This window comes from Madurella fahalii (genome assembly GCF_045866475.1).
Source record: "Madurella fahalii IFM 68171 DNA, scaffold_3, whole genome shotgun sequence".
NCBI lineage: Eukaryota > Fungi > Ascomycota > Sordariomycetes > Sordariales > Madurella > Madurella fahalii.
This window is the reverse complement of record NW_027263973.1, coordinates 5,504,950-5,527,616: the sequence shown is the minus strand read 5'-3', so window position 1 is coordinate 5,527,616 and position 22,667 is coordinate 5,504,950. Positions and strand designations below refer to the sequence as shown.

The 22,667-nt window shown below is 54.2% G+C and overlaps 7 protein-coding genes across 7 annotated transcripts; 5 read left to right on the top strand and 2 right to left on the bottom strand.

Annotated features, from left to right (window-relative positions):
* Positions 1 to 4,692: 4,692 nt before the first annotated feature.
* On the bottom strand, positions 4,693 to 6,993 carry MFIFM68171_07005 (uncharacterized protein; the record flags this gene model as incomplete). The annotated part of the gene is made up of 1 exon (XM_071062425.1): positions 4,693 to 6,993. One exon carries the CDS (start codon positions 6,991 to 6,993, stop codon positions 4,693 to 4,695), a length of 2,301 nt encoding a protein of 766 aa, XP_070918526.1.
* A 586-nt stretch (positions 6,994 to 7,579) lies between these two features.
* On the top strand, positions 7,580 to 8,398 carry MFIFM68171_07004 (uncharacterized protein; the record flags this gene model as incomplete). Its single annotated transcript, XM_071062424.1, has 2 exons — positions 7,580 to 7,689; positions 7,969 to 8,398. The coding sequence occupies 2 exons, from the start codon at positions 7,580 to 7,582 to the stop codon at positions 8,396 to 8,398; spliced, it is 540 nt and encodes a 179-aa protein (XP_070918525.1).
* An 893-nt stretch (positions 8,399 to 9,291) lies between these two features.
* Positions 9,292 to 10,782, top strand: MFIFM68171_07003 (uncharacterized protein; the record flags this gene model as incomplete). The annotated part of the gene is made up of 1 exon (XM_071062423.1): positions 9,292 to 10,782. One exon carries the CDS (start codon positions 9,292 to 9,294, stop codon positions 10,780 to 10,782), a length of 1,491 nt encoding a protein of 496 aa, XP_070918524.1.
* Positions 10,783 to 12,961: 2,179 nt separating this feature from the next.
* Positions 12,962 to 14,515, bottom strand: MFIFM68171_07002 (uncharacterized protein; the record flags this gene model as incomplete). The annotated part of the gene is made up of 3 exons (XM_071062422.1): positions 12,962 to 13,860; positions 13,927 to 14,309; positions 14,355 to 14,515. The coding sequence occupies 3 exons, from the start codon at positions 14,513 to 14,515 to the stop codon at positions 12,962 to 12,964; spliced, it is 1,443 nt and encodes a 480-aa protein (XP_070918523.1).
* A 2,687-nt stretch (positions 14,516 to 17,202) lies between these two features.
* Positions 17,203 to 18,357, top strand: MFIFM68171_07001 (uncharacterized protein; the record flags this gene model as incomplete). The annotated part of the gene is made up of 2 exons (XM_071062421.1): positions 17,203 to 17,340; positions 17,386 to 18,357. The coding sequence occupies 2 exons, from the start codon at positions 17,203 to 17,205 to the stop codon at positions 18,355 to 18,357; spliced, it is 1,110 nt and encodes a 369-aa protein (XP_070918522.1).
* Positions 18,358 to 18,775: 418 nt separating this feature from the next.
* MFIFM68171_07000 (uncharacterized protein) lies at positions 18,776 to 20,155 on the top strand (the record flags this gene model as incomplete). Its single annotated transcript, XM_071062420.1, has 4 exons — positions 18,776 to 19,465; positions 19,516 to 19,541; positions 19,586 to 19,674; positions 19,719 to 20,155. 4 exons carry the CDS (start codon positions 18,776 to 18,778, stop codon positions 20,153 to 20,155), a joined length of 1,242 nt encoding a protein of 413 aa, XP_070918521.1.
* Positions 20,156 to 20,643: 488 nt separating this feature from the next.
* On the top strand, positions 20,644 to 22,598 carry MFIFM68171_06999 (uncharacterized protein; the record flags this gene model as incomplete). Its single annotated transcript, XM_071062419.1, has 3 exons — positions 20,644 to 21,167; positions 21,219 to 21,616; positions 21,667 to 22,598. 3 exons carry the CDS (start codon positions 20,644 to 20,646, stop codon positions 22,596 to 22,598), a joined length of 1,854 nt encoding a protein of 617 aa, XP_070918520.1.
* Between the last annotated feature and the right edge of the window lie 69 nt (positions 22,599 to 22,667).

Below are 22,667 nucleotides of genomic sequence, written 5' to 3'. Positions count from 1 at the left end.
CTTGAGGAGAAAGTGGTGTGGTTGCTGCCGATTTTAGGAAGAGAATCAATGGTTGCGCTCGGCTGGGCTAATATACACCTAACTGACGGGGATTCATTGACAGCCCCGCCATTTCAGTTCCTCCCTAACCTCTTTCATCCGTACTAGTTGGTTAATGATGGGTCAGTGTCGGTATCTCGGGTTACATAGAGTCGCTTTCGTCACATTTTCTTCACTCAAAGGGGCTTAGTGGCAGTCGTGCCAAGGCAATAGACATGCAGGCTGCTTGTCATCTCATTCGGTATCTCGAAGATATCTATTGGGGTAGCTCTAAGAGGCAACCTCTCGCTTTGGTCCGTCATTCCGAGCTTGGGTCGTGTAAGAAGGGCCGGTATAAGCTTTGGAAGCTCGACCACACTACAGACCGAGCACTGCCGCAGGCGTCGACCGTTACTCGGAAGACGACGGCCGTGCCAAAGCGAGGCTTTGATGGATAATTACTAACGGATTGCGCGCTTGACTGGTTCTGTTGTTTCTGATCGGTATTGAAGTCCAGAGTAGGTGAAACGTAGTGGATTATTATACAAAATGACTATGCAGCTAAGAAATAGTCCTGTCTACAGTTGAGGGGGAGTCTCCCTAGGGCCCCTGTTTCTGAACAGAACCAAGATGATCTCCTTGTTCCCGAGGTTACTGTATAGCGAGATACGGGAGCGTTGAGAGCATTACGTAGCGAGTCCGAGACGCGCTCAATGCCCTCTTGCAACGAACAGCATGAAGTGGCCAAAATGGTACGTAGGAGCATGGCAGGATCATCTGTGGCCGGTGGTCTTCCTCGGTGCGTCGTGGATGAGACCTCTGGTATTACTGCGCCTAGATGTAGGTTAGGCACAGCTCCATTACGAATTCTACAAGTGTCAGACGTGCAGTGGGCCGTCAGGGACTGTATGAGGTGCACCTGTTCAATTAGGGCTGAAGAATCTATCTACTTTGATAGGAAAAGAAGAGACATTTTTTTAATATGAAAGTAAGTGGCTGACAAAGCTCTTGATGGTATCCTTGGCGCTCTACTGAGTTAGGGAGCTCGCTAAGTCCGTTTCTGAGAGCGACAACAGGAGACGTATGCCATCGCAGGAATGTGCATGCTCCGTATGTTTTTAAACAGAGTGGTCAACAATCAGGGTGTTCCCAGCCACTACTAGTATTATGTGAAGTGGTATATCACCTTCACGTCGCCCTCCAGAGAACCATAGCGAATTGGATATGGCGCAAAATGGAATCGAGTCTCCGTGTGGACCGCAATCTTAATGACCCTCAGATTTCCCTTGCTGCAGGTTGTTTTGCGTGCAGTGACGCCTTACTTCTAGTACTAGCTACTCCGCGATGTTACATTCAGCGCATTGAAGGCTCCCGCCGAAATGGTGCACCCAAGATGCTAATCTGGGATTTCCATGCCAGCTGAACATCATTACGGGACGAGATTCTTGTAATCGTTCAGGTTGCCGATCACGATAGCAGAATTAGGAGCCTCGACTTGAAACTAGGTCTGCTCTTTAAAGTACATTACCAGATTCGCTGAGGTAGAAGTCTCCTTGAGGCCCTCCCACGATTTACAATGGCTATGTCCGTTTTGCCTCTTAGTGATATATACATTTTCTAACGCACTGAAACGCAACCGAAGTTGAGTGGCTCCATCGTATGTTTCTAATATTGCCTAAGCGTCTCTCTAGATGAAACGGCACTGCTTAAAAGAGCCGAAAGCGGCAGCGATGCGAATATACATATATCCTTTCTCAAACGCAGCATATATATCGTCAATGGCATTGTACTTAATGCGCATCTCCAGCTTAATTAAATCGTGCCAACTTTCCTCGTGTTCTGAACCTCGTCGTACTGACGCAGGCCGGGCAAAATGCAACTTCACACTTCTGCTCCTAGATCAGCACTACGCCCCGCTACCCTTCTTAGAAAGTGCCCCAGGGGATTACGGGTCTGGGGTGGGTGAGGGGACGGGCTAGGCGCCGTCGAAGTCTGTTGTGTCTGTGTGGGGGCACGACGCGGAGGGCGGCCGTTAGGATAAGGTCCTATGAAGTTGAACCCCTATTGTGAACGATTTGTTCACCATTAATTATTCCCTCTCTTACGGTGTGCCGGTCCTTCTGATGTTAGTAGTATACGCGAAACTGTATATGAGAAAGCTGTGTGGGAAACTGGATCGGGAAATTGCCCTCGTCTAGCTCTTAAATCCTGCCGTTGCATCCTATACCAAAGCCTTTCGGCCCGCAATCCGTCGCGCCGGGATCCCTGGAAGTAAACCCACAACCAACAAGTAGATTGATAAGCCGGTTGAGCTGAATGGTACCGCAAATATGATGACAGCACCGCACCTCCTACCCCTTTCGGTGCACCCATGGTTGATTCGAGAGGGAGATGTGAGTTGGGGTACCTGAGTCAACTGGATGGATCGTTCTTCAATGAAGAGAGTCCTAGCAATGGCAGCGGCGAGGGATTACTACAGATGTTTTTGATATGTGTCCCTAGTTGGAAAGATGTAATCAGATGTGAAACGGTGCCCAGACACCTGGGCTTTCTCGTCAGGACGGGGCTGATTAGGATGTAGGCGCGATGGTTACTACTATTAGATCTTACAGTTCGTTACATATTTCAGCGGTCGTCCCAACCGGTATCCCTAGGCAAGGCATCGCCTTCTACCGCTTTCAAGCAGGGCATACAAATAATTGTATAGTGCTGGCTGATTCTTCCCTTAGAAAATTGGCACTGGATGACCTCTAAGCAGGCTCGGTTAACTCATGCTACATCCATCAATGTTTATTTTCCTCTGGCCGTTATTCGGACCGAATGTCCGAAATTTACATACTCCTACATCCACAACCTTGCGTGCGACACGCTGCTAAGGCGAGTACGCAGGTGGCAGCCCGTCAAGGAGCCGTGAAGGCGCTACCGAGACATCCGCAACAAAAACAACAGTCTAGTTCATAGTTAACACTAATACCTGCATAAATGTTCAACAGTCTCGAACTCACCTCCACATTATTCCGCCGGCCACTTGAAAAACCTATAAGAGCCTCTAGCATGTATCAGCGGGCTATATGTGGTGTATCGAACGTTAGCAGGACCTCCGGGATCAAGTAGTCGCTCCACATCGCACTATCGAGCATGATTCTGCAATCACAAGTGTCGGGCTGCGAAATTACCATATCCCCCGCCACTGAGTATATCTGTACATACGAGGCCGTCGCTCTACTCGCTAATCCGAGTCGTACGGTTGTCATTGCCCTGAGGCCGATGGCAAGACGTCGAAGCCTAATTACACCGAGAAGACCGAGAAGATCCCCTTGTTCAAACGCAGTAAGCTCCATCCTCAAGGGCTCCCCCGGGTGAAGCACTGCGGGATTCGGAATGCTGAGCTCGACCCTGAGGGACGGGCTATATCTCGGAAGACACGGCGGCTGGTAGGGAACGGTTATCTGTGGGTCGAGGTAGTCGGCTGCGAGCATGGCGTCCACGTTTGCTAGGGTAGTAGGTTGGAATAGAGGATGAATCGGCATCAGAATTGAGGGGCGTAATTCTATCCTCAACTTTCTCCTGAGCTTGCGCTGGAGGAGACCCGGGCGAGTGATTTCCACCTGAATAAAATAGGAGGCAGTAGCCCTGAGATGGGACAGGTTGATGGACAGTGTCGGGGGCAGGATAGCCTGGGAGCAGCTCAGAACCGGGAAATAAGCATAGAAAGGAACAGTGTGGTACCCCTTGGCTATGTTCCACACTGTGTAAGGCTCGGTATCGGGTAATATTGGTCGTGTGGTGTCGAAGATCTTTGGCCACGGTCAGCTCTTCAACACATACCGTCTATGCTTAATGTAGTAATAAGGAATCTCGTAACTGAACTTGTCTGGTAACACTAAGGACATCGGGTTCGCCAGCATGCGATGTGGACGTCTCAGTCCGAGCCGGCCTAAAATACAGTCGCAACTTTCCTAGGCAGTTAACGTTAGTCTGGAGCCTACGCTTGGTGGATGGCTACGAACCATAGAGAGAAACCGTGATCGCGGAGATAACCGTGCTCTTCGACACATGGATGGTGAGTGTACCGTGCACTTCATCGGTAGGATAGAACCATCCTCGTCCTGGAGGCATATCCACTTCCACGTCAAGCTTCATTGAAGCAAAAATAATCAACGTCACGCCAAGGAAGCTTAGAAAATTGTTTGATGTCCTGATCAACCGGTGTCCGTGGGCGCTGGCATTTGCTTTCAATTATAATGGACGGTTTAGGTGGGTGCTCACCCCGCGTTTAAACCAGAACCAAACAGGTTCGTGGATCTTGTGACCCAGCCAGGAGGGCGAGACGATCCGAGAAGGGCTGCAGGCGCTCTGCCACCCCTCAGAACACACACTGGATTGTTGATGGCCGCAATTGCACAAATGTTATAATTCGGTAGACCTCTCCTATTTCCACCCTTCCCCAAGCGTCTGGAGGTTTTCGCTGCAAAAAGTTGTACAGGAGCTGTCTTAGACAACGGCGCGGCGATGGCACAGTGCCAGGGAATACCGAGCCCTCTGCAACACTGATAAAATCATGCCCATGGCATGATGGGCTTCCGAGGGCATCTCAAAACCACACCGCCTAGGCTTCCCAGAATCAAAGGTTGGCAAATGAACTCTATCTGAGGACATGCGCCAACTACCAAACTATACCATACCTAGACTGCCAGTTTTATATCTACAGCAACTCTCGCCGCAGAGGCACTCCTTTTCAAGCCCGCGCCAGTAACGCTCGGAATAATCGACCGTGATCTCCTGGCCGGCATTAATTCCCTTACTCACTAGGACGATCCGCTCTATGCTCATCCACACAAAGCTTTGGAACTGCGCGTTAGGTCTGCAACTGTGATTCACAAACCGCGTATAATTGCCCTGTCTGCCCTGCCAGATCTGGTAGGTGCGGCTGCCGGTCGAGCTGCTCAGCACGTCAACGTCTTGCAGGCCGTTGGTGATGAGCCCGACGAGCTCTCCAATGGCCGTGCCGCGATCAAACGGCAGGAGTGCCTGCAGGCCGTTATTGCGCCCATTGGAGGTCTGGAATACTTGTACTGGACTGGCTGCCCGGGGACCTCCAAAGAGAGAGGGAAAACAGTAACAGGCATTCAGCTTAGCATCGTCGGACTGCTCTTGGCCGCAGCTGCGACATGTAAAGGCGGCGTTGAAACTAGCCGTTGGGATGGGCGGCGGCACCCACCGCGGATCGTCGCCTCCCCATGCCCGGACGTCGATTACGGATTTGTCGAGGTGCTCAAAGCTAAATAGGGGGTCGCATGTGAGGTATGTAGAGCGGAGCGGCACAGGGTCCGAGCCGCATGGGAATACGACCCAATCGTGTGGATGGCCTGTAAAGCGCGGTTCCGATGACTCGCCAACGATGGCGAGCAAGTGGCGCCAGTTTGGATGCAGGGTGTCGGCAGCGACCTCCATCCTCGGACGAAGCGCCTGTAGACTCTTCAGGCTTTCGGCGTTGAAGCCGGTGCGGTACTTGCAGAAACGGTAGATACCGATGCCGGCGAAAACGATGGCGGCCCAACCCCCAGCATCCTTGATCTCCTTGTATCCGCTCCAGATGCGCACCCGGTTGCGCAGGTCTTTCTCTGTCCATCCAAAATCCTTGCAAGCCTCTAGCAATACCGCTTTCCGGCACTTATTTGCCGATAGAGACGGGTTGGACGAGGCAAAGATGTTGACGTAGGACTCAAAATGCTCAACCCAGCGGGCTTGTACAATCACCTCAATGGATCGACTGGTGCGGCTTGCCTGGGTGACTCTGCGACAGAAGGAATTGCTCTGGTTAAATGACCCGCTGGCCTCAACAGGGCCGACCATGGCAGGCAAGTGGCCAAAGCCAGGGGTACCGCCCGTGTTGTTGTTGATGCTCGCATCGTTGGGCGTGGCCCCCACCGATGCCGCCGCCTGCCACTGTTCCAGAATGCTTTGCGGGTCTAGCTTGATGCCTCCGTGTATCTGCTCCCAGATCCCCATGATGACCTTGTCCATCGAAGTTTCCTGGAGAGTAGCGGCAGCTTCATTGTCGACCTTTGCTCGCTTGGGGAAGCTGCGGGCTGGAACCTGCATCTGCCGTGGGCTGTCAATGCTATCCACGACTATGATGTCGGGACGAGCAGGTCGTAACTGGCGGTTCCCTTTCCGTGGTCGGTTGCTCTCGCTAGGTAACTCGGGGCAAGAAGTGGATGCGCAAAGAGTCGATGACGGCGGTGGGTGCTCCGGAATTGTAGGTGGTGCAGGGGACTCCCCGGCACTTGCGCGGACTCCTGGTGACGGCGCTATGGTTTGTCTCGGTGTGGCAGACACAATTTGCGCTTCCAAGGCCGTCTCGTGGTTCTGTGCCAGCGAGAGATTGGCAGCAGCATCCCGTTTGGTCGACTCGAGGTCGGCCTCGAGGCCCTTGATGGTCTCGTCTTTCTCGCGGAGGATCCTCTCATGATCGGCACGGAGTGCCTCCAGCCGGCGCGCCAGCTCGGCGGCTGCGGGGCCGGTGATAGTATCGTTCGTTGTCTGTTGGCTATGGGCGATAGCCATCTTGATATACGCCTCGGTTCCTAGGTAGGCCGAGGTGAATGTTAGTAGCTCGCGTCCGACGTCGTCTGGCAGCCTGCTGGCTACTTCGACCTGCCGAGTACGGCTTGCTAGTAGGGCGGCAAGCTTCCTTTGCTTGTCGCCTAGGGCGCTTTCCAGCTCTTGGTTTGTCTGGATACCCGATTCGATGGCCTGCCGGGCTCTATCTAGCTCGGTGACCTGTTGGTCGGCCGTTTTGCTAAGCCTCTCGACCTGGAGGGCAATACCTTTACCGAGCCTGCCTACGGTAGCCGCTTTTTGCCGCAGCTTCTCGAGCAGGATCTTATTGTCGCTGATGGTCTTGTGCTGGTTGGGCATAGGGCTCCCGCCCTGCCCGAGGAACGATTGTATTTGTGCCTGGATCGGCATGTTTCTGCTTGTCGGCTTTGTAGACTGGCAGAGCTTGCTTCCTAGTGTGGTTGGGAGGTAATACCTCGAGAGAGACACCTGATATTAAGTGTATACTGTTGCCCTCGTTCTGTACCCAGCAACTGCCGCCCGGTCGCTGTCCTGGCCCTGTGGTGCGCAGATTTAGTCATCTTACCAAACGGGAATGCGCAACCCGCGGCACGGGTAGCCCTTTACGCCAGACGCCGGTTACGTGTCGGCAAATCTCAGAGCGATACGATGTACGGTAACCACGATGGTGCTCCCGTTGTACCTTCCCGGGGCTGCAATTACGAGTCGGTCGATGTCGGCGGTGGTCCCTGCTAGGTGCAGGAGGCGTGAAACTAGACCATCTTTGGCAGTGCATCGCGTTCTGCACGCGGGGCGACGGCAAGAACGGAGAACGGGGAGAAACTCAAAGCGGCCAAGGCCCCGCGTGGGGCGCCGAGATGAAGCATCCAGTTCAACACACTGCACAGCGTGCTTCTCGGACGCCTGCCGTCAAACCAGCATGGATTGAGACATGGACAGAGACATAACCCGGCAAGTATCAGTCGTAGCCAAGAGCATGGCCCGGCTCGCCGACGCTGCCGACCGCCTGGACCTCGAGGAGGCAGACCACAGCACCGCAAAGACTCTTCTCAGTCTCTTCCGGGCGGTCCACTTCGAGTTCCGGGGGTGACAACAGCCCGGCGGGAGGCTGTCAAGGCTAGCGAGGCTCGGCTTGGAGGGTGCCGTCGGGCGTGCGAAGCAGAGATGGCCAGCACGCATCAGCTGCGGTCGCAAGCCGAGTCCAAAGCGTCCAACCTGGCGGCTCTGGAGATGGTGCTCTAGGCGAAGGGGGTCAGCTTAGATGCGACCGGCCGAACTCTCGGACCTGGGGGCCAAGCTTCGCACTCACGAGGTTGACCCGGAGGTCAAAAAAGCTGAGGTAGATGCGCTGGATGGTCGAGTCAGAGTTCGCGAGGCGGCGGTACTCGCCAAAGAGGCCGAGCTTCGCATCAGGAAAGCTCAACTCGAGGAGGACCAGGAGGAGCTCATGAGGGCGCAAGCTGCCAACACTGCTGAACGAATCCGCGTGGGCAAGCTCAAGGGCGACGTGGCCAAAGACACTGCCGCGCTGAATGCGCTGAGGACGAGCCTCCGGGATGCGCACAAGGACGCCGCCGACAGCCTGTTGTCGGTGGGGATGCCGATGGCGCAGAAGATCGATGAGCTCTGCAGCTCGCTAGAGCAGTACTCGATCCAGGCAACGCCGCTCGAGTCCCTCGTCGAGGCAGCCTTGGAGCACAACTCGGCACTCTCGAGAGACGTCGCTGCGGTAGCGGAAACGGTCCGCTGCGTAGGGGAGAATGTCGACGGTTCGACATGGTCGCATCCAATGTAGATGGCATCCCGACTAAGTCGAACGGGGAGATGGCGCGAGTCCGTGAGGCGGTCAAGACCGTCCGAGGCGAGTTGGACAGTGTCAGGAAGGCGGTCGCATAGAACGATGCGGCTCACGCCGCCGTGCAGACACTGACCGACCGGGTCACAAGCTTGGCCGGAATCTGCGGTCAAAGGAGCTTGCCCTGTCTTTCCACGTCGAGGGAGCGGGCTCTCAGCTCTGTCGGACCTCGAGGAGCAGCTGGCCAAAGCCAGCGAAGCGGTATCCTCTGACCGGCCATGCGAGTTTCGTAAGCGGCGGCGTACCGACGGCGAGCCCGAGGCACCGCGGTCCGAATAGTAGATACTTGTACAGTCCATCGCTTCGGACCTGCTCGATATCGAACCGGTGGAGGTCGGGCCGCTCAAACCCGGATCGCCGGGGCTATACTACAAGCTGAGCACGCTGTTCACGGCCCCAGGCTACGCACCGCGTTGGCATGAGTTTCTCCACGCGGGTACGCCCGGCGCGTGGCACTGCTTCCAGACCGTAGTGGATATCGGATACCGGGCTAGAGCGTTCCAAGGGCACTGCCAACAGTACGTTTACTGCAAATGCTTCTAGGTAATGCTATAACAGGAAGGGGGTGATAGTAAAGACGCTCTTCACTATACCTCCTGGCTTCAATAGCTAATAGCAGTTAGAATGATCAATGCTACTTTTCTCATAGAGTGATAGATAGTACCTTTCCTAAAGTATATACCTATCTAACTGTAAATCTGGAATCTGTCTATGCCATCTTTCCGATCCCCCGTAGAGTTGCCTATACCAGTACGGTTTGTATATACTAAATACACCGTTTTCCACAGCGCCTAGTACATGCGGAACAATGTATAGCCGCTCATGCCGTGACCATGCCGTTAAGTTCCTTCCCGATATGGAAGGCTCGGACAGGCTACTGGGCACCTACTGCCTCTGAGAAAGGACAGAAGTCTTGTGGGAATGCTCGGACAAGCATCCTCCATGGTGAAGTCGACATGGACCGCCTTCCGAATCCTCTCGCGCCCACCGCGCAGTTTCCCCTGATGACGGGGTTTCGACTCGAGTTCGCCAAAGCTCTGCAGACCAAAGTGTCTCCTTTCGCGCTTACAAGGCTCTTCCCGGACCTCATACGCGATCTTGAGAAGCATGCGAACTTCCAGATCGTCAAGCTGGAGGATACGCTGAAGGTCCTCGGCCAGGTGGGCGGTCTCAGCGTCGCGGGTGACGTGTGGGACCTCTTCCATTCGATACCGCGCAACGTACTCGAGTCCATCGTGCTCGGCACGATTGCGTACGACGACTGCCGCACGTCGGGGAACGGCAGGGTAACGGGTCTGTCTGGGGACGGCCCCGGCGTCTACGTGCTAGGCTTGTCCATCGCCGGGCGGCAAGGCGAGTTCATCAGCGCCAAGGAGCTTCGGCTGCTGCTGGATAACCTCGACACGTATATCTTGGGGTACAAATTCTCCTCGTCGCAGAGCAGTGGTCCGCAGAAACCTCCGGACAAGGCCGCTCGAGCGGCCGATCTCGTCGCCAAGGTGGATTCGGCCTACGGTGCGCCCCCGACCCCAGGCAAGCCAAGGTTCATCTGCGACGACGCCAACCTTGAGGCAGCCCAGTGTCTATACAAGTGGCTGAATAGGACCTACCTGTCCCTCCGCCAGCGGGACCCCACAGGCGAGATACGCATGATCCAGTCTCCGCTCTACGTAGGGTGCGGGCGCAACGTAACGAACCGCATCACGGATTACGAACTGTGCCATAACAAGACGGCACTGTGCAGCGCCAACAAGTTCTATGGCTTGATAGCGAGCCTTCTGAACTTCCAGGGGCTAACGCCCAAGGTGCATATCGCCACCGCCATCCGGACCTGGCAGACGGGCCAGCTCCCCAAGGCAGAGATGCTCGTGGCCGCGCTCGCAGGCTCGTACGTGACGCACGGCGGCTTCAACCTCCGCGAAGCCGGACAGACACGGGACACACAGATCCAAAACTGGCCCGACCACGAAGCGTACGTCTTCTCGGCAGTAACGTACCTCCGAGACAACGCTATGTGGTCTATACGGGATCTGGACCGAGCAGCCCAGCTCCAGGAAAACGAGGCTGCCCTTGAGGTCCTTGACAAGGGCACCTTGCACAGGGAGGCGGACGGGTGTATTGCGGGCCTGGAGGCTACTAGAGTACGCTGCCTTAGCCTGGACCAGGAAGTGGAACAGGCGGAGTCGGAACTTATACGGGCTAAAGATGATATCGCCGCTTTATCTAGACAGCGTGAGTTGCTAGCTGGTGCAAACGAGATTCTGGATCGCTTGCTCATGTATACGGAGAACCTGGTGGAAGATGATATGGAGCTTTCTCGTTAGCGGTTAGCTTTCTGTACAGCGATGTTCGTCCCATCTATCTAAAATTCTAAATGCAGCTTGATACCTGCATCTAAGGATAGGGGGATGGACAGACATCATGTATTGATAAGATATGTAGATTAGAAAAGTCTTTTGAGGAAGGATCGCTCTATGATCTATACGCTCTTACTACCTACTTCATGAATTGTGGGCAATTTCCAATGGGCACTTAAATGCGGCGAGTCACACTTTTCTCTCTATATGGGACTACAGGACTGGTAATTTTTGTTCGGGTTGTAAGATAGCTGATTTAGCTGTAAAACAGGGGTCTTCCTTAACTAACTATCAGTGTTTTGTGTTTTTACGTGCTTAAAACTCTTAACAGCTTAACAGAATTTGGGCGAACAGCTGTTATAAATCTCGATTGGGCTAAAAAGTCTTAATTATGTACAGTGATCTTTAATAGTTTAACACTCTCCCACCGTGACTCTCTTTTTACTAAATAGAACTGTCCTGGATGTCGTCAACTAATATTAATATCCTCACGAATCCTAAGCTACCTTTATATAATTGTAGCTATGTGGCTTTGGACTTCTCTGAAGAAGAATATCTATTACCACAAGCCGGATTTCACACCCGTCCCAATGGTTATAATCTTTGGAATGGAAAACGAGCTTTACACTCCACATAGTAATTCCTGGATTTTAACACTTAATAGCCTAGTAATCATACCTACTTATTGCTCTATCTAAATACAATTCTAGTTACAAGGCATCTACGCTTACGGCTGGAGGATCGACACAGTGAAGACGGTGCGCAGCGCCCCGTCTTTAGAGGTCCTCTGAGCGTCGCGGCGGAGGCGATCCGCTAGCCGGGACCCCAGACCCGAGTTGTCAGCCGAGGGCCCAAGGGCTCTAGCTCCGCAATCTAGCCGAGGCCTTCAACCACACCAAGGCCGAGACTGCACGGGTAGGTCGAGGGATCGACGGTGGGCGGCGAAAGCGTCAAAGAAAGCGCTTGCAGCGGCGTGAGTGGATTGACCTCTGTAATGTCGGAGACGCTTAAAAGGAGTGTGAAGGAGTCAAGTGGCTGGCCAGAGGAGGATGCCTACTCAGGCGAAGGCGTCATGTAGGTTCAAGGCTCCTGACACCTTTGCGGCAGCGACGGACTGATAGTCGTCTAGCTCTATGGCTTCAAACTCCTTGTCCTAATCATAGGCTGCGTCAATTTTTCAGCGGTACTTAGAGGAATAAGGGTCGACCTGGGAAGAAATCTACCGTGAGAACCATGGCCGCTTGGATAATGCCCGTAATCCCCCGGGGTTGCGTTAACTCGAAGACGCGCCGCACAAAGGCCGTATCACAGGTGTCACCCTTTCCTTCGTTTACTTCGTATTCGTGGGAATGATAGCCGTGTGTAATCCTTGCCGATGTTTCATTGTTGATGCCACTCCTGCTGCAGATGATGAGATGGCACACCTGGTATGGTTATTGAGGACCTGCGGGATAATATTTTCTTATTCCATCTGAAGGAGAATCGGCGGGCTACAAATGTTAACACCATCAAATGGGCCGTCCACAACGCATTTGCAAAGACATCCATTCCACCCATTGTAGTCGTTACTGCAACGATTCTTGTCTCAGGCCGGCAGTTGTCATCGCAGATTCGCCAAGATTGTGATCGATTACAACTCGCAGACAGTCGTTCATAATCTCTCGCTGCCGAACAAGCTAACATTTGCCGGTTGGTTTCATCGCCGGTGCCGGCAACCACCCGTAAATACGCGTTGGTAACTGTTCGTGCCAGTACTAGTATAACCGCAGATTTCTGTATAACGGATGTTTGGCTGTCGGCCGCGATAACCAGCATCAGAGGACGGCATAAAACACCGCATGAGCGAACAGGGAAGAGAATATATTAATGATAATTGGCGTGCATCAAGCCGCCGAATACATTGACAACAACTGTTGAAGAGCTGTGCTAGTTCCCTTTTATGAGACCTAGCGAAGCAATCTCCGGCCTCAAAGATGATTTGACTCAGCACCGTTATCATGAAGGATACCGATATCGGCATAAGAATCCGTTTCATGAGTGCGTCGCGCCGTGCTCTCAAGTAAATCACCGCAAGATGTCATCTTATCTTTACTTAGGCGGATTAGTGTCTACTCCCCATCGTTTGTAGCCCCACGGCCTGGTTCCCTTATTCCAGTTGCTCGGTCGTAATATACCGACTATGCGCCCTAATCCTCCTTCCGTACTTGAACAACACCCACGGTACAGGCACCAGCACCACCGACACAAAGCCCAGCAGACTACTTGCCCAACCAATTCCCAGAACGGAGAACATCTGTACAGTGAACAGCGGGAACGCACCTCCGCCTGCATACCGAAGGAGGCTGTTGGCACTCAAGGCGCTGGCACCGTGTAGTGATCCATACGAGTCCATGATATACAGTGCGCCGCTGCTGTACACCATGATGTTCCCCACTGCAAACGGCACAGCTGCTACAACTGGACTCAGCCAATGCACGCCCGCGTCGGCGGTCCAGCCAAACCAGAAGAGGCTGGCCGGGTTGAGAGCACAGCCTACCATTGCACCATAGAGGCGGTGCTCTGGCGGCACTGCGCCAACACCATACTTCGCCTCTAACCGAGAGTATGTTCGCCGATCTATATAGACCACGGCGAGAAAACCGACAACGCAGCCCAAGGCAATGGAGGTGAAGGTCAGCCCCTGTTGAGCAAGCGTGAAGTTGTACCGGCCGCCAAATATATGCGGGAACGCGGCGAAGAAGCTGTAAAATACTGCGAAATTGAACGCCATATATATGGTCATGAACAGCACGATGGACTCGACGAGGAGCATCTTGAATGGCTTGAGGAGGATGCGCTGGACGAGGGCGCTGGAAGGGAAGGGTGCTTTGCGTGGTGGAAGCACATTGGATCCCTCCCTGCGGGCGCGCTTCCGGAGAATGGTCTTCTTGTAGGTTTCGGGTTGTGGAAGGGAGTAGAGGTAGTTGAATGCGATCATAATGAGAATCACCCATTCGAGCCAGCGGAAGTCCAGGCTCTCGTTAACGAAACCGCCAATTACAGGCCCTAGGGAGAGATGGTTAGTGCGGAGAGCTTTCAAGAGAAGCCGGGAATATAGATTAGGTAGCATACCAAAGGCTGGCCCGAGAAAAGGAGACACGAAGTAAAAAGGATAAACCAATCCCGCTAGGGCAGGGGGCCAGACATCTGCGTTTGTGCCTCCGCCAACCGAAACCACTGCGCTCCCAAAGAAGCCGGCAAAGAAGCGACAGATGGCCAAAGTAGCGAAGTTTTGTGCCAACCCTGACCCTAGGATAAACAAGCCGAATATCGGAACGGTTGCTAGATATACAACCCTGCGACCATAAGACTCGCTAACAGGTGCCGCAATAATGGCTCCAAGTCCAAGGCCCCAAAGAAAGAGGGAAAGGCCCAGCAGGGATACTGTATAGGATACCCCGAAATGCTCTGCGATGTCGTTGGCTCCAGATGTGTAAACGGAAGATGCGAAGGACCTGCATGAGTCAGAATCTGTAGTTGAGGTGGAGGGCTATGCTCACACGTTGATGCAGAGAAACGCGGGTATGCTGGTAATATAGATGCGCTTCCACATCGGCCAGTTATAAGGACAATCCGGATCATCAGGTCCCCTCCAGTCGTTCGTTTGGGATTCTTGTTCTGCAGTGCTGTGTGCACTGTGCGGTAAAGACTTGCTGGTCATGCTGCAGTGTTACCGGTTATGTTTGCCTCCGGCCTCGGAAGAAGATTTGAACAAACACTGTACGGAGACGTTAACTGTAACCTATGACACTTCGGGATGAAAAACTTCGAGAGGAAACTTGAGATCTTTCTAGAGAGAGGAGGGGTGGAACGGAGGACAGAGGATACCGGGAATAGATGGGAAAAGTCGGAATATAGCGATATCCCAGAAGCGGTGTAGAACAGTTCCCCTTGAACGCTCAGTGGGTCGCTTCGTTGGCTCGGCATACATTCAGGAGGTTCAATTGGCCTGGATTACTGAACTTTACGGTTGCTAGCGCATTACATCTTGCATCCAACCTAAGGGGTTCGGTAGATGACTCAAAGCTACTCCTACCACTGAACTCTCCCTAATACTCTGTTCATACTTTGCCGTCTTTCTTCAAACCGCCGAACAACTGGATGAAGCGTGCGCGAGCGGGGTGTACAGAGTCGCTAATACCAATTTCAGGTTGATAATACTAGCATCCAAGGGGCTTTTCTCATTCCGAAGACAGTTCGATACGCCTGCCGCTCACGCGTTTGTAAGCAAACCAGAGAAAAGGGATGTAACTGCGCCTCAGGTCTGCATACCGGTCACTTCGGCTCGACGAAATGATGCATCCACTCGGGTGCTACCTCGCGGGGAAAGGGGTTCTTTGACCATAATGTCGCCACTTTGGCCACTTAGACCTCTGTACTTTGCGCGGGCAACCAACCCCGTTGTTAGCACGCTTACTGTAAGGAGTTGTAGATAGTTAATGAAGTGTCATTAATGTCAGACTGTCCCCCTGCTAGGTAAACATGAACCCTGCAGCGGTGATCATTCCGCATATACGCGCATAAAGCGGAGCCGAGGCATTACACCACTCAAAAACTAGGTCCTGTCCGAAATCGGGGTTTTTGGCACCTGTGCGTTCTCTGTATAAAATTCCTTAGGAGAAAAGACGGAACCAGTTTGATCGTAGGTAATTATACTGCTGTAGAGTCATCAACAGCCTCGTTCGAGATGCCACTCCTTTATCCTCGTTGCTCATCCAATTTAGAATGATTATAAAACCATCAAACGGAAGGTAATATGAGCGTACCAACGGATATTATATACTCCTACCTGTATCCACGCAACCCTGTAATCGTATTGCCCAGGCCCCCTTTAAGAGGATGCTAACTATTAACACCATGTTATTTATGACGTCCAACACTTCACCTTGTAGTATCACTAAGTTGTCCCACAGTAGCCTACAGCTAGTAGTGTCTTGCGGAGGATCACTTGGTTGGCATAGTCGGCGTCTACTTCGGCGAGTAGATCGTTGTTCGTGCCCTGCAACCGGAGTCTGGCCGTTGCCCAGCTGGAGATCGTCAAGAACGGCGACTTAAAGTGCGTTGGTGTTTTCTTATTCCCTGAAGACGAGGATGCAGTTGTCTAGTACTAGTAGAATCCATTGTAAAATTGGGAGCAACTAATCCTTCATCAGGTACTAGACATGTTCCCTTCGAGATCCCTACGCTACATGTTATGTACTGGAAACTTAGAGCTGGCTACTGCTAAAAGAGCAATAGCAGTGATCACCTAGGTAGTCCGTTCGCCAATCGATAGGTTCAAGCTCTTTCCACGCAATTCTGGGGATTCAGTTGGTGCCGGCGACCAAAGACACAGGAAGCGCCCGATCGTGTTTGTACAGTGCAATACTAATTAGTCCACAAGCAACGATTACGGCGGTGGTTGTCAGACCAGAACGATGCGTCTGGTCACGGTCAACTCGGCATGACTGTCAAGCCGCTAATTATGTTAAAAGTCCGGGCAAGAAGGACATAAAACGAACTTCTTCTCGGATTCGGCTGCTCATAGCTTCATCATTCTTCCAGTACATATGTCTCCAATTAGCAATCGCTGTATATCATCCGGTGCGGCAACCAGGGTCCCAGGACGCGCCAGCCTTCAACCCAAAAGCTTGGTATCACACAGCCAGGCCCTCCCCACGCCTCTTGGTTAATTACAGTACATCCAGAAATTTGATCCTAGCGACAGCGCGGCATCGCTGGGCATCAATTCCCGTATGTGGTGGAGGGCCCCTGTTGCCGAGCCGCTCCCACCAATCACACATCCCCGCTGCCGCACACCTCAACAGGCAGAGAATCGAGAGGTCGCTGAAACCCTCCTACCAGGGACCCCTGGTTTGTGGTAGTATCACGAATGTGGAAGCTCGATGGCATCCCCAGCCACGTACAGCCTCGAATACCGCAGATGTTTTGCCCCTCTCGCGACAATGAGATACGACAGCAAATCACTCGCAACAGCGCCGTACTAGGCTAAGGGACAAACTGGATCCGTTGCCATGGCACCGATGATGTAGGGCTCCCAACCTCGACACGTGGGGGTTAAATGGAAGACGTGCGTGTGCGGCGCGCATCATCTCCCGCTCCAGTCTGAGACGTCCCGCGAGCAGTAGTATACTTAGTAGTATATTAGCCGCGGTACCCCCATGTATTGCTAGCGATCCCCGCAATCTCGTCGGCTTCGCAACGACAATGTTGAGTTTTCATTTTTTCGGCTGCTTAGTCCTCATCGTCCCGGCCTTCGCGGCCCCAGGCTATAGCCATGGACGCGGAAAGTCATCCCCAATCAAGCGGATCTCTCTGGGTCCCCGTCCTTACTGGCTTGTGGACAACATGGACGACGGCCCTCTCAAGAGGCGGCTCGCCTCATGCTCGGAAAAAGAGATGAAACCCAGCGATTGGAGCATTTCGCATCGCGGTGGTGGAACTCTACAATTCCCCGAACATACCTATGAGTCCATAATGGCTGGGGTCAGTCCCCCGTCGAGGGCCCCTGATCGCCGCTGACCTGAGTAGACGCGTATGGGTGCTGGCATTCAGGAATGCGACGTCACATTCACCAAGGATCAGCAACTCGTCTGCCGTCATGCGCAGTGTGATTTGCACACGACGACGAACGTGGTTGCGATTCCCGAGCTCAACGCCAAATGCACCACTCCTTTCACGCCAGCCGCTAATGGCTCGAGCGCGACCGCCAAGTGTTGCACTTCTGATTTCACCCTCGCCGAGATCAAGACGCTGTGCGCCAAGATGGACGCGTCCAACCCAGCCGCTACCACGCCTGCCGAATACCTCGGCGGCACACCTAGCTATCGGACCGATCTTTATGCGAAGACGTGCAGTCGCGTGCTGAAGCTTCGCGAATTCATCGACCTTGTCGATGGCCTGGGCCTCAAATTTACACCTGAACTCAAGACGCCCGAGGTGCCGATGCCGTTCCCGCCGGGCAGCAGCTACACGCAGGCTAGATATGCGCAGCAAATGATCGACGAGTTCAAGGCCGCGGGTATCAGACCCGAGCGCGTATGGCCGCAGTCGTTTCTCTACGACGACGTCCTGTACTGGCTCGAGGCAGAACCCAGATGGGGCAGGCAGGCCGTCCTGTTGGATGAGAGCGGTGACAGCCAGGGCATGCCACATGCTGTGGCCAACCTCGAAATGTATGCCAGAGCCGGAGTCAAGATTGTGGCGCCGCCTCTGCCCTATCTGGTCGCCGTCGAGGACGGCAGGATTGTTCCCAGCGAGTATGCCCAGACCGCAAAACAGCACGGCCTGAAGATCATTACTTGGAGTCTGGAGCGCAGCGGTTGGTTGGGCGACGGGTCTGGCGGCGGCTACTACTACAGCAGCATCGCCAATGTCACCAACAACGAGGGAGATGTGTACAACCTGCTGCACGTCCTAGCACAGGATGTCGGAGTGATTGGTGTCTTTTCGGACTGGAGCGCTACTGTCACGTATTACGCCAACTGTTTTGGTCTATTTTAATGCGCGGGAATTTGTCGAACGCTCACGCTCTAAGTTAAGTGTTGGCCAGAATCCTGCCAGGTTTTGTCCCACTTCGGCATCATCATATTTTCCTGGGGTCATTGCCCACCCCGGCCGCTGTAACGCAAGGCCCCCAATCAGAGGCAATCCAGATTTGCATCCATTCCGGGTTCTAGACCCAATTAATATACGAGCATGCTATTGTTGCGCTTTTCCAGGAAGCTGGGTCAGCGTGTGTTGCATGCAAATTAGCCGCCGGGTATACTCGTGAGCCGCACCAGAACGTTCGGGACAGCGTTAACGTTCCGAGCTGTAACTGTATGGACACATTGCATTTTCTCTGTCCAAAACGGTGGGGATTCCATCCCTAATGCCATGGAGGTCGCGTCATCGCGGATCTGATTCAGGGTTGGGAAAGATGCCTTCTAGCTTCACACTCCGACTATTGCTCCTACTACAATTTGTGGGATTGGCAATCCCACTCCCGGGACAATGTCTACACAGGCCGGCAGGACGACTCGAAGCCGGCGAGTTGGAGTGTCCGATTCCAGGGAAGATAGGAATCCTGGAAGATGAGGAGAATGTCATATCGTGGTCGTTTCCTCCGCGATGTATTAGTCAATCTGCCAAGAACAGCAGCGCCCGGCTCGATTGTCTATTCACCTCCACGGACTTCCGCAATACGCATGGGATTAGCCTGGTGACCTCCACCACAGCCGCGGCTCATCTGATAGGCATAGGGGCCTTTTCCGACGCGCCACCGCCGCTCGCCGCCAGGAACCGCAAGCCAGCATATCAGATCGTCCCTGTCGAAGGAAAGGGCAAAGGAGTGGTCGCGACGCGCAAGATTCGAAGAGGAGAGATCATCATGGTTGATGTACCGGCAGTGCTCATCGGGATCTCGTTCCTGGCAGACACCAAACCGCACCACCGGCGTCGCATCCTTAAGCAGGCTATCAAGCAGCTGCCAGTGGAAACGAGCAGCAGTGTGTATAATCTGTACAGAAGTCCCGGGCAATATGAAGTCGATACTATCCTGGGCCCCAATTCGAACACGGTCATGGTGGCCGAGCACGACGTTCACGTTGGGTTGTTCACCGAGGTTGCGGTACGTCCGTATGGCTGATCAAAGAGGGGGAGCTGCTGACAACACTTCAGAGGATCAATCACTCCTGCCGACCAAAGTGAGTCGACCCGTGTATCCCTCGACTGCGCTAACAACCCGCAGCGCATTTTATAGATTCTCGGAACGAAGATTGACCATGGAGATCGTCGCCTACCATGCAATTGAGCAGGGAGAGGAGATCGTCATGAGCTGTAAGTGATGGACTCTCTCATGTGAACCCCGCACTGACCGTCAGACGTACCTATCGAGATCCCGCCAGAGAAGCGGAGGCCGTACCTGAAGGACCATTGGGGCATCGACTGTACCTGCTCGCTCTGTCGCGGGCCCGAGAACGAGGTTGCCGACTCGGAGTTTTGGCGTGGACGTATCAAGGATCTAAAAGCCACAGTTCTAGATGCGAAGGCCGAAGGGTTCTACCAGGATGCCATCAACATGGCCGAGGAGTGGCTCATGTTCTCTGAGTGGGAGCGGGTGCCGCCGCTAGCGCCTGAGTATCACGACACCATGGCCGACCTCTACTTGCGCAACGGCGACATGGTGAACGCCACGAGACACGCCCGCATGGCCTTGGACAGCTGGGCGCGGCTGGGGAGCGTCGACGACGAAGAGTTGGAAAAGGCGAGGATTCTTCTCCAGCGGGTGAATTCTATGAACGAGAAGGCCGGGCATTAATTTCCCGGTTTTGCACTCCATTGCTAGCACTAAAGTGCTTGCGCCATCTGCGGCTCTTGCCTCCCCGAGTCGCCCGACAGCCAACCGGTTAATCGGAGCTGGTCAAGGGTGTCCGGCTCGTGCACTCGATTCTATTTTTACGGACCGGCGCGCCTTGCAGCCAGCTTAACCCCGCTCCCCGGGCTGTCAGCCACAATGACACCGTGTGAGGCGGGAAGGGGTTACATTAGCTGCACCTGTCAGCCAGAGCAAGTGCGATTCAGGAAGTTCCTTGCCTGGGGACGGCAACTATCGATGTGTTAAAGGAGCTTACTGCATGATTCAGTAAGCTAATGGAGTCCGAGACACGGCTTGTATCGTAGTACACACGCGAAACGAGTGGGTTCCGCGCGTCGGTGATAATTAGCGCGATAGTATAAAATCCATATCCCATTCAAAGCCCGGCCAGTCATCTGTACAGTACCGCTGATGGGACGAGCGCCGCAACTATGTATTCAGCGATTCTTCTTGCTGTCGGAGCAATTTTTGTCCCTGTTCAGGGGCTAGCTATAGCCTCCACCGAGCAGTTGACACCTCATGACACTGCCGGTTTTGACGCGGTTGCGTTCGCCGACACGAACGCCGCTGTCTCCCGCCCACGATGCAAAGCCTTCCCCGGAGATCCGTCCTGGCCGGATGAGGAAGAATGGGCGCGGCTCAACAGGACCCTCGGCGGCGCCCTCCTGAAACCCCTCCCCCCGGCGTCCGTGTGCTACCGAACCTCTCCCAACTTCGACGCAGAGGCCTGCGACTTTCTCATCAACAACGCGAGCCGGACGTCTTTCTACTTCGACGACCCGCTCACCGTCCTAACGCAGTGGCCTCAGGGCAACACATGTCTACTCTCTCAGCGTCAGACCGGAAACTGCACTCAGGGGGGCTTCCCGGTCTATGTAGTCAATGCCACGACCGTCAAACATGTCCAGGCGGCCGTCAATTTTGCGAGAAATAAAAACATCCGCCTCGTCATCAAGTAAGCACGATATCCGAGGCCGGCTGTCCAAGGAAGGTACTGACTTCGCAGAAACACGGGACACGACTTTGTCGGTCGCAACACTGGAGCCGGTTCACTGAGCGTCTGGACCCACTACCTTAAGGGGTTCGAGTTGCTTCCTGACTACAAGCAGCGAGGCGGCAGGTACCGGGGCCCGGCTGCCCGAGTCGGGGCCGGACTGCAAATCTGGGAGGCCTTTGCGCACGCAGATAGACACAACGTCACGCTACCCGCGGGGTCTTGCCTGACGGTGGGCGCGTACGGCGGCTGGTTCACCGGTGGCGGCCACTCTCCGCTGAGCTCAAAGTTTGGCCTGGGCGTCGACCAGGTCCTCTCGATGCAGGTTGTGACTGCCGACGGCCGGTACGTGACGGCCGATGCTCAGACAAACCGAGATCTCTTCTTTGCCTTGCGAGGGGGCGGCGGAAGTAAGATTGAAGACTCCGGTGCTCCACGGGACTAAGTCTGACGTGTACAGGCACTTACGGAATCGTCACTTCGGCTATTGTTAAGGCGCACCCTCAGATCAACCTGACCATCGCCAGTTTTGACTTCACGGTGGGCGACACCACGTCAACCGCACCCGGGCCTAGCGTCACCATCGCCGACGTTGACGTATTTTGGAAGGGGTTCAACGAGGTCTTCGCCTTTGGCATCCCAACCGTTGACGCCGGCGGCTATCTCTGGACAAACGGCATCCCCAATGGCAACGGCAGGTATCTAATGCAGGTACAGGTGCAGATGCCGGGCATGACCCCGGCCAAGACATCAGAATTTGTTCAGCCGCTCCTTCATAAGCTCAACGGCCTCGGCATTCCCGTTGCGATCACGATACCAACGACTCGGATATACAGCCGTGCCACAGGAGGCACGGGCGGCGCTCCAGGCAACGGCTACTTTGCCTCTCGGCTGTTCCCACGGCCGGCGTATGAAAATGCCACGCTCTTTGATGCAGCCATGGCAGCCGCACGCGCGACGGTCGAGGCCGGCTACACCTTTCACGGCCTCAACATGGCACCAACGCTCAAGGTAGCCGGCTATCCGGAGCCAGCCGGTGTAAACCCGGTGTGGCGCGATATTGTCATGCACGCGGACGTGTTTGCGCGCATCGACATGGGAGCCCTCACCCCAGCCGAGGCAGCCGCCGCGCAGCGCAGGCTGAACGACTTCATGGAACCCCTTCGTGCGGCTACCCCGGGAGGTGGCGCCTACTTCAACGAGGCCGACGTCAACGAGCCGAACTGGCAGCAGAGTTTCTTCGGGTCCAATTATGACAAGCTAGCTCAGATCAAACGTGACAGAGACCCATGGCACGTGTTCTGGGCTCCGACAACGCCGGGCAGCGAGGCGTGGGCGGTTCAGTCGTCAAGCGAGTTTGCGACACAGAATGGCCGACTTTGTCGAGTGTAGGCGTGGTGGGTGATAATTAAACCACCATAGCGATGTGTAGACCGTGTACTAGTAGTCATAGTAGTGCAG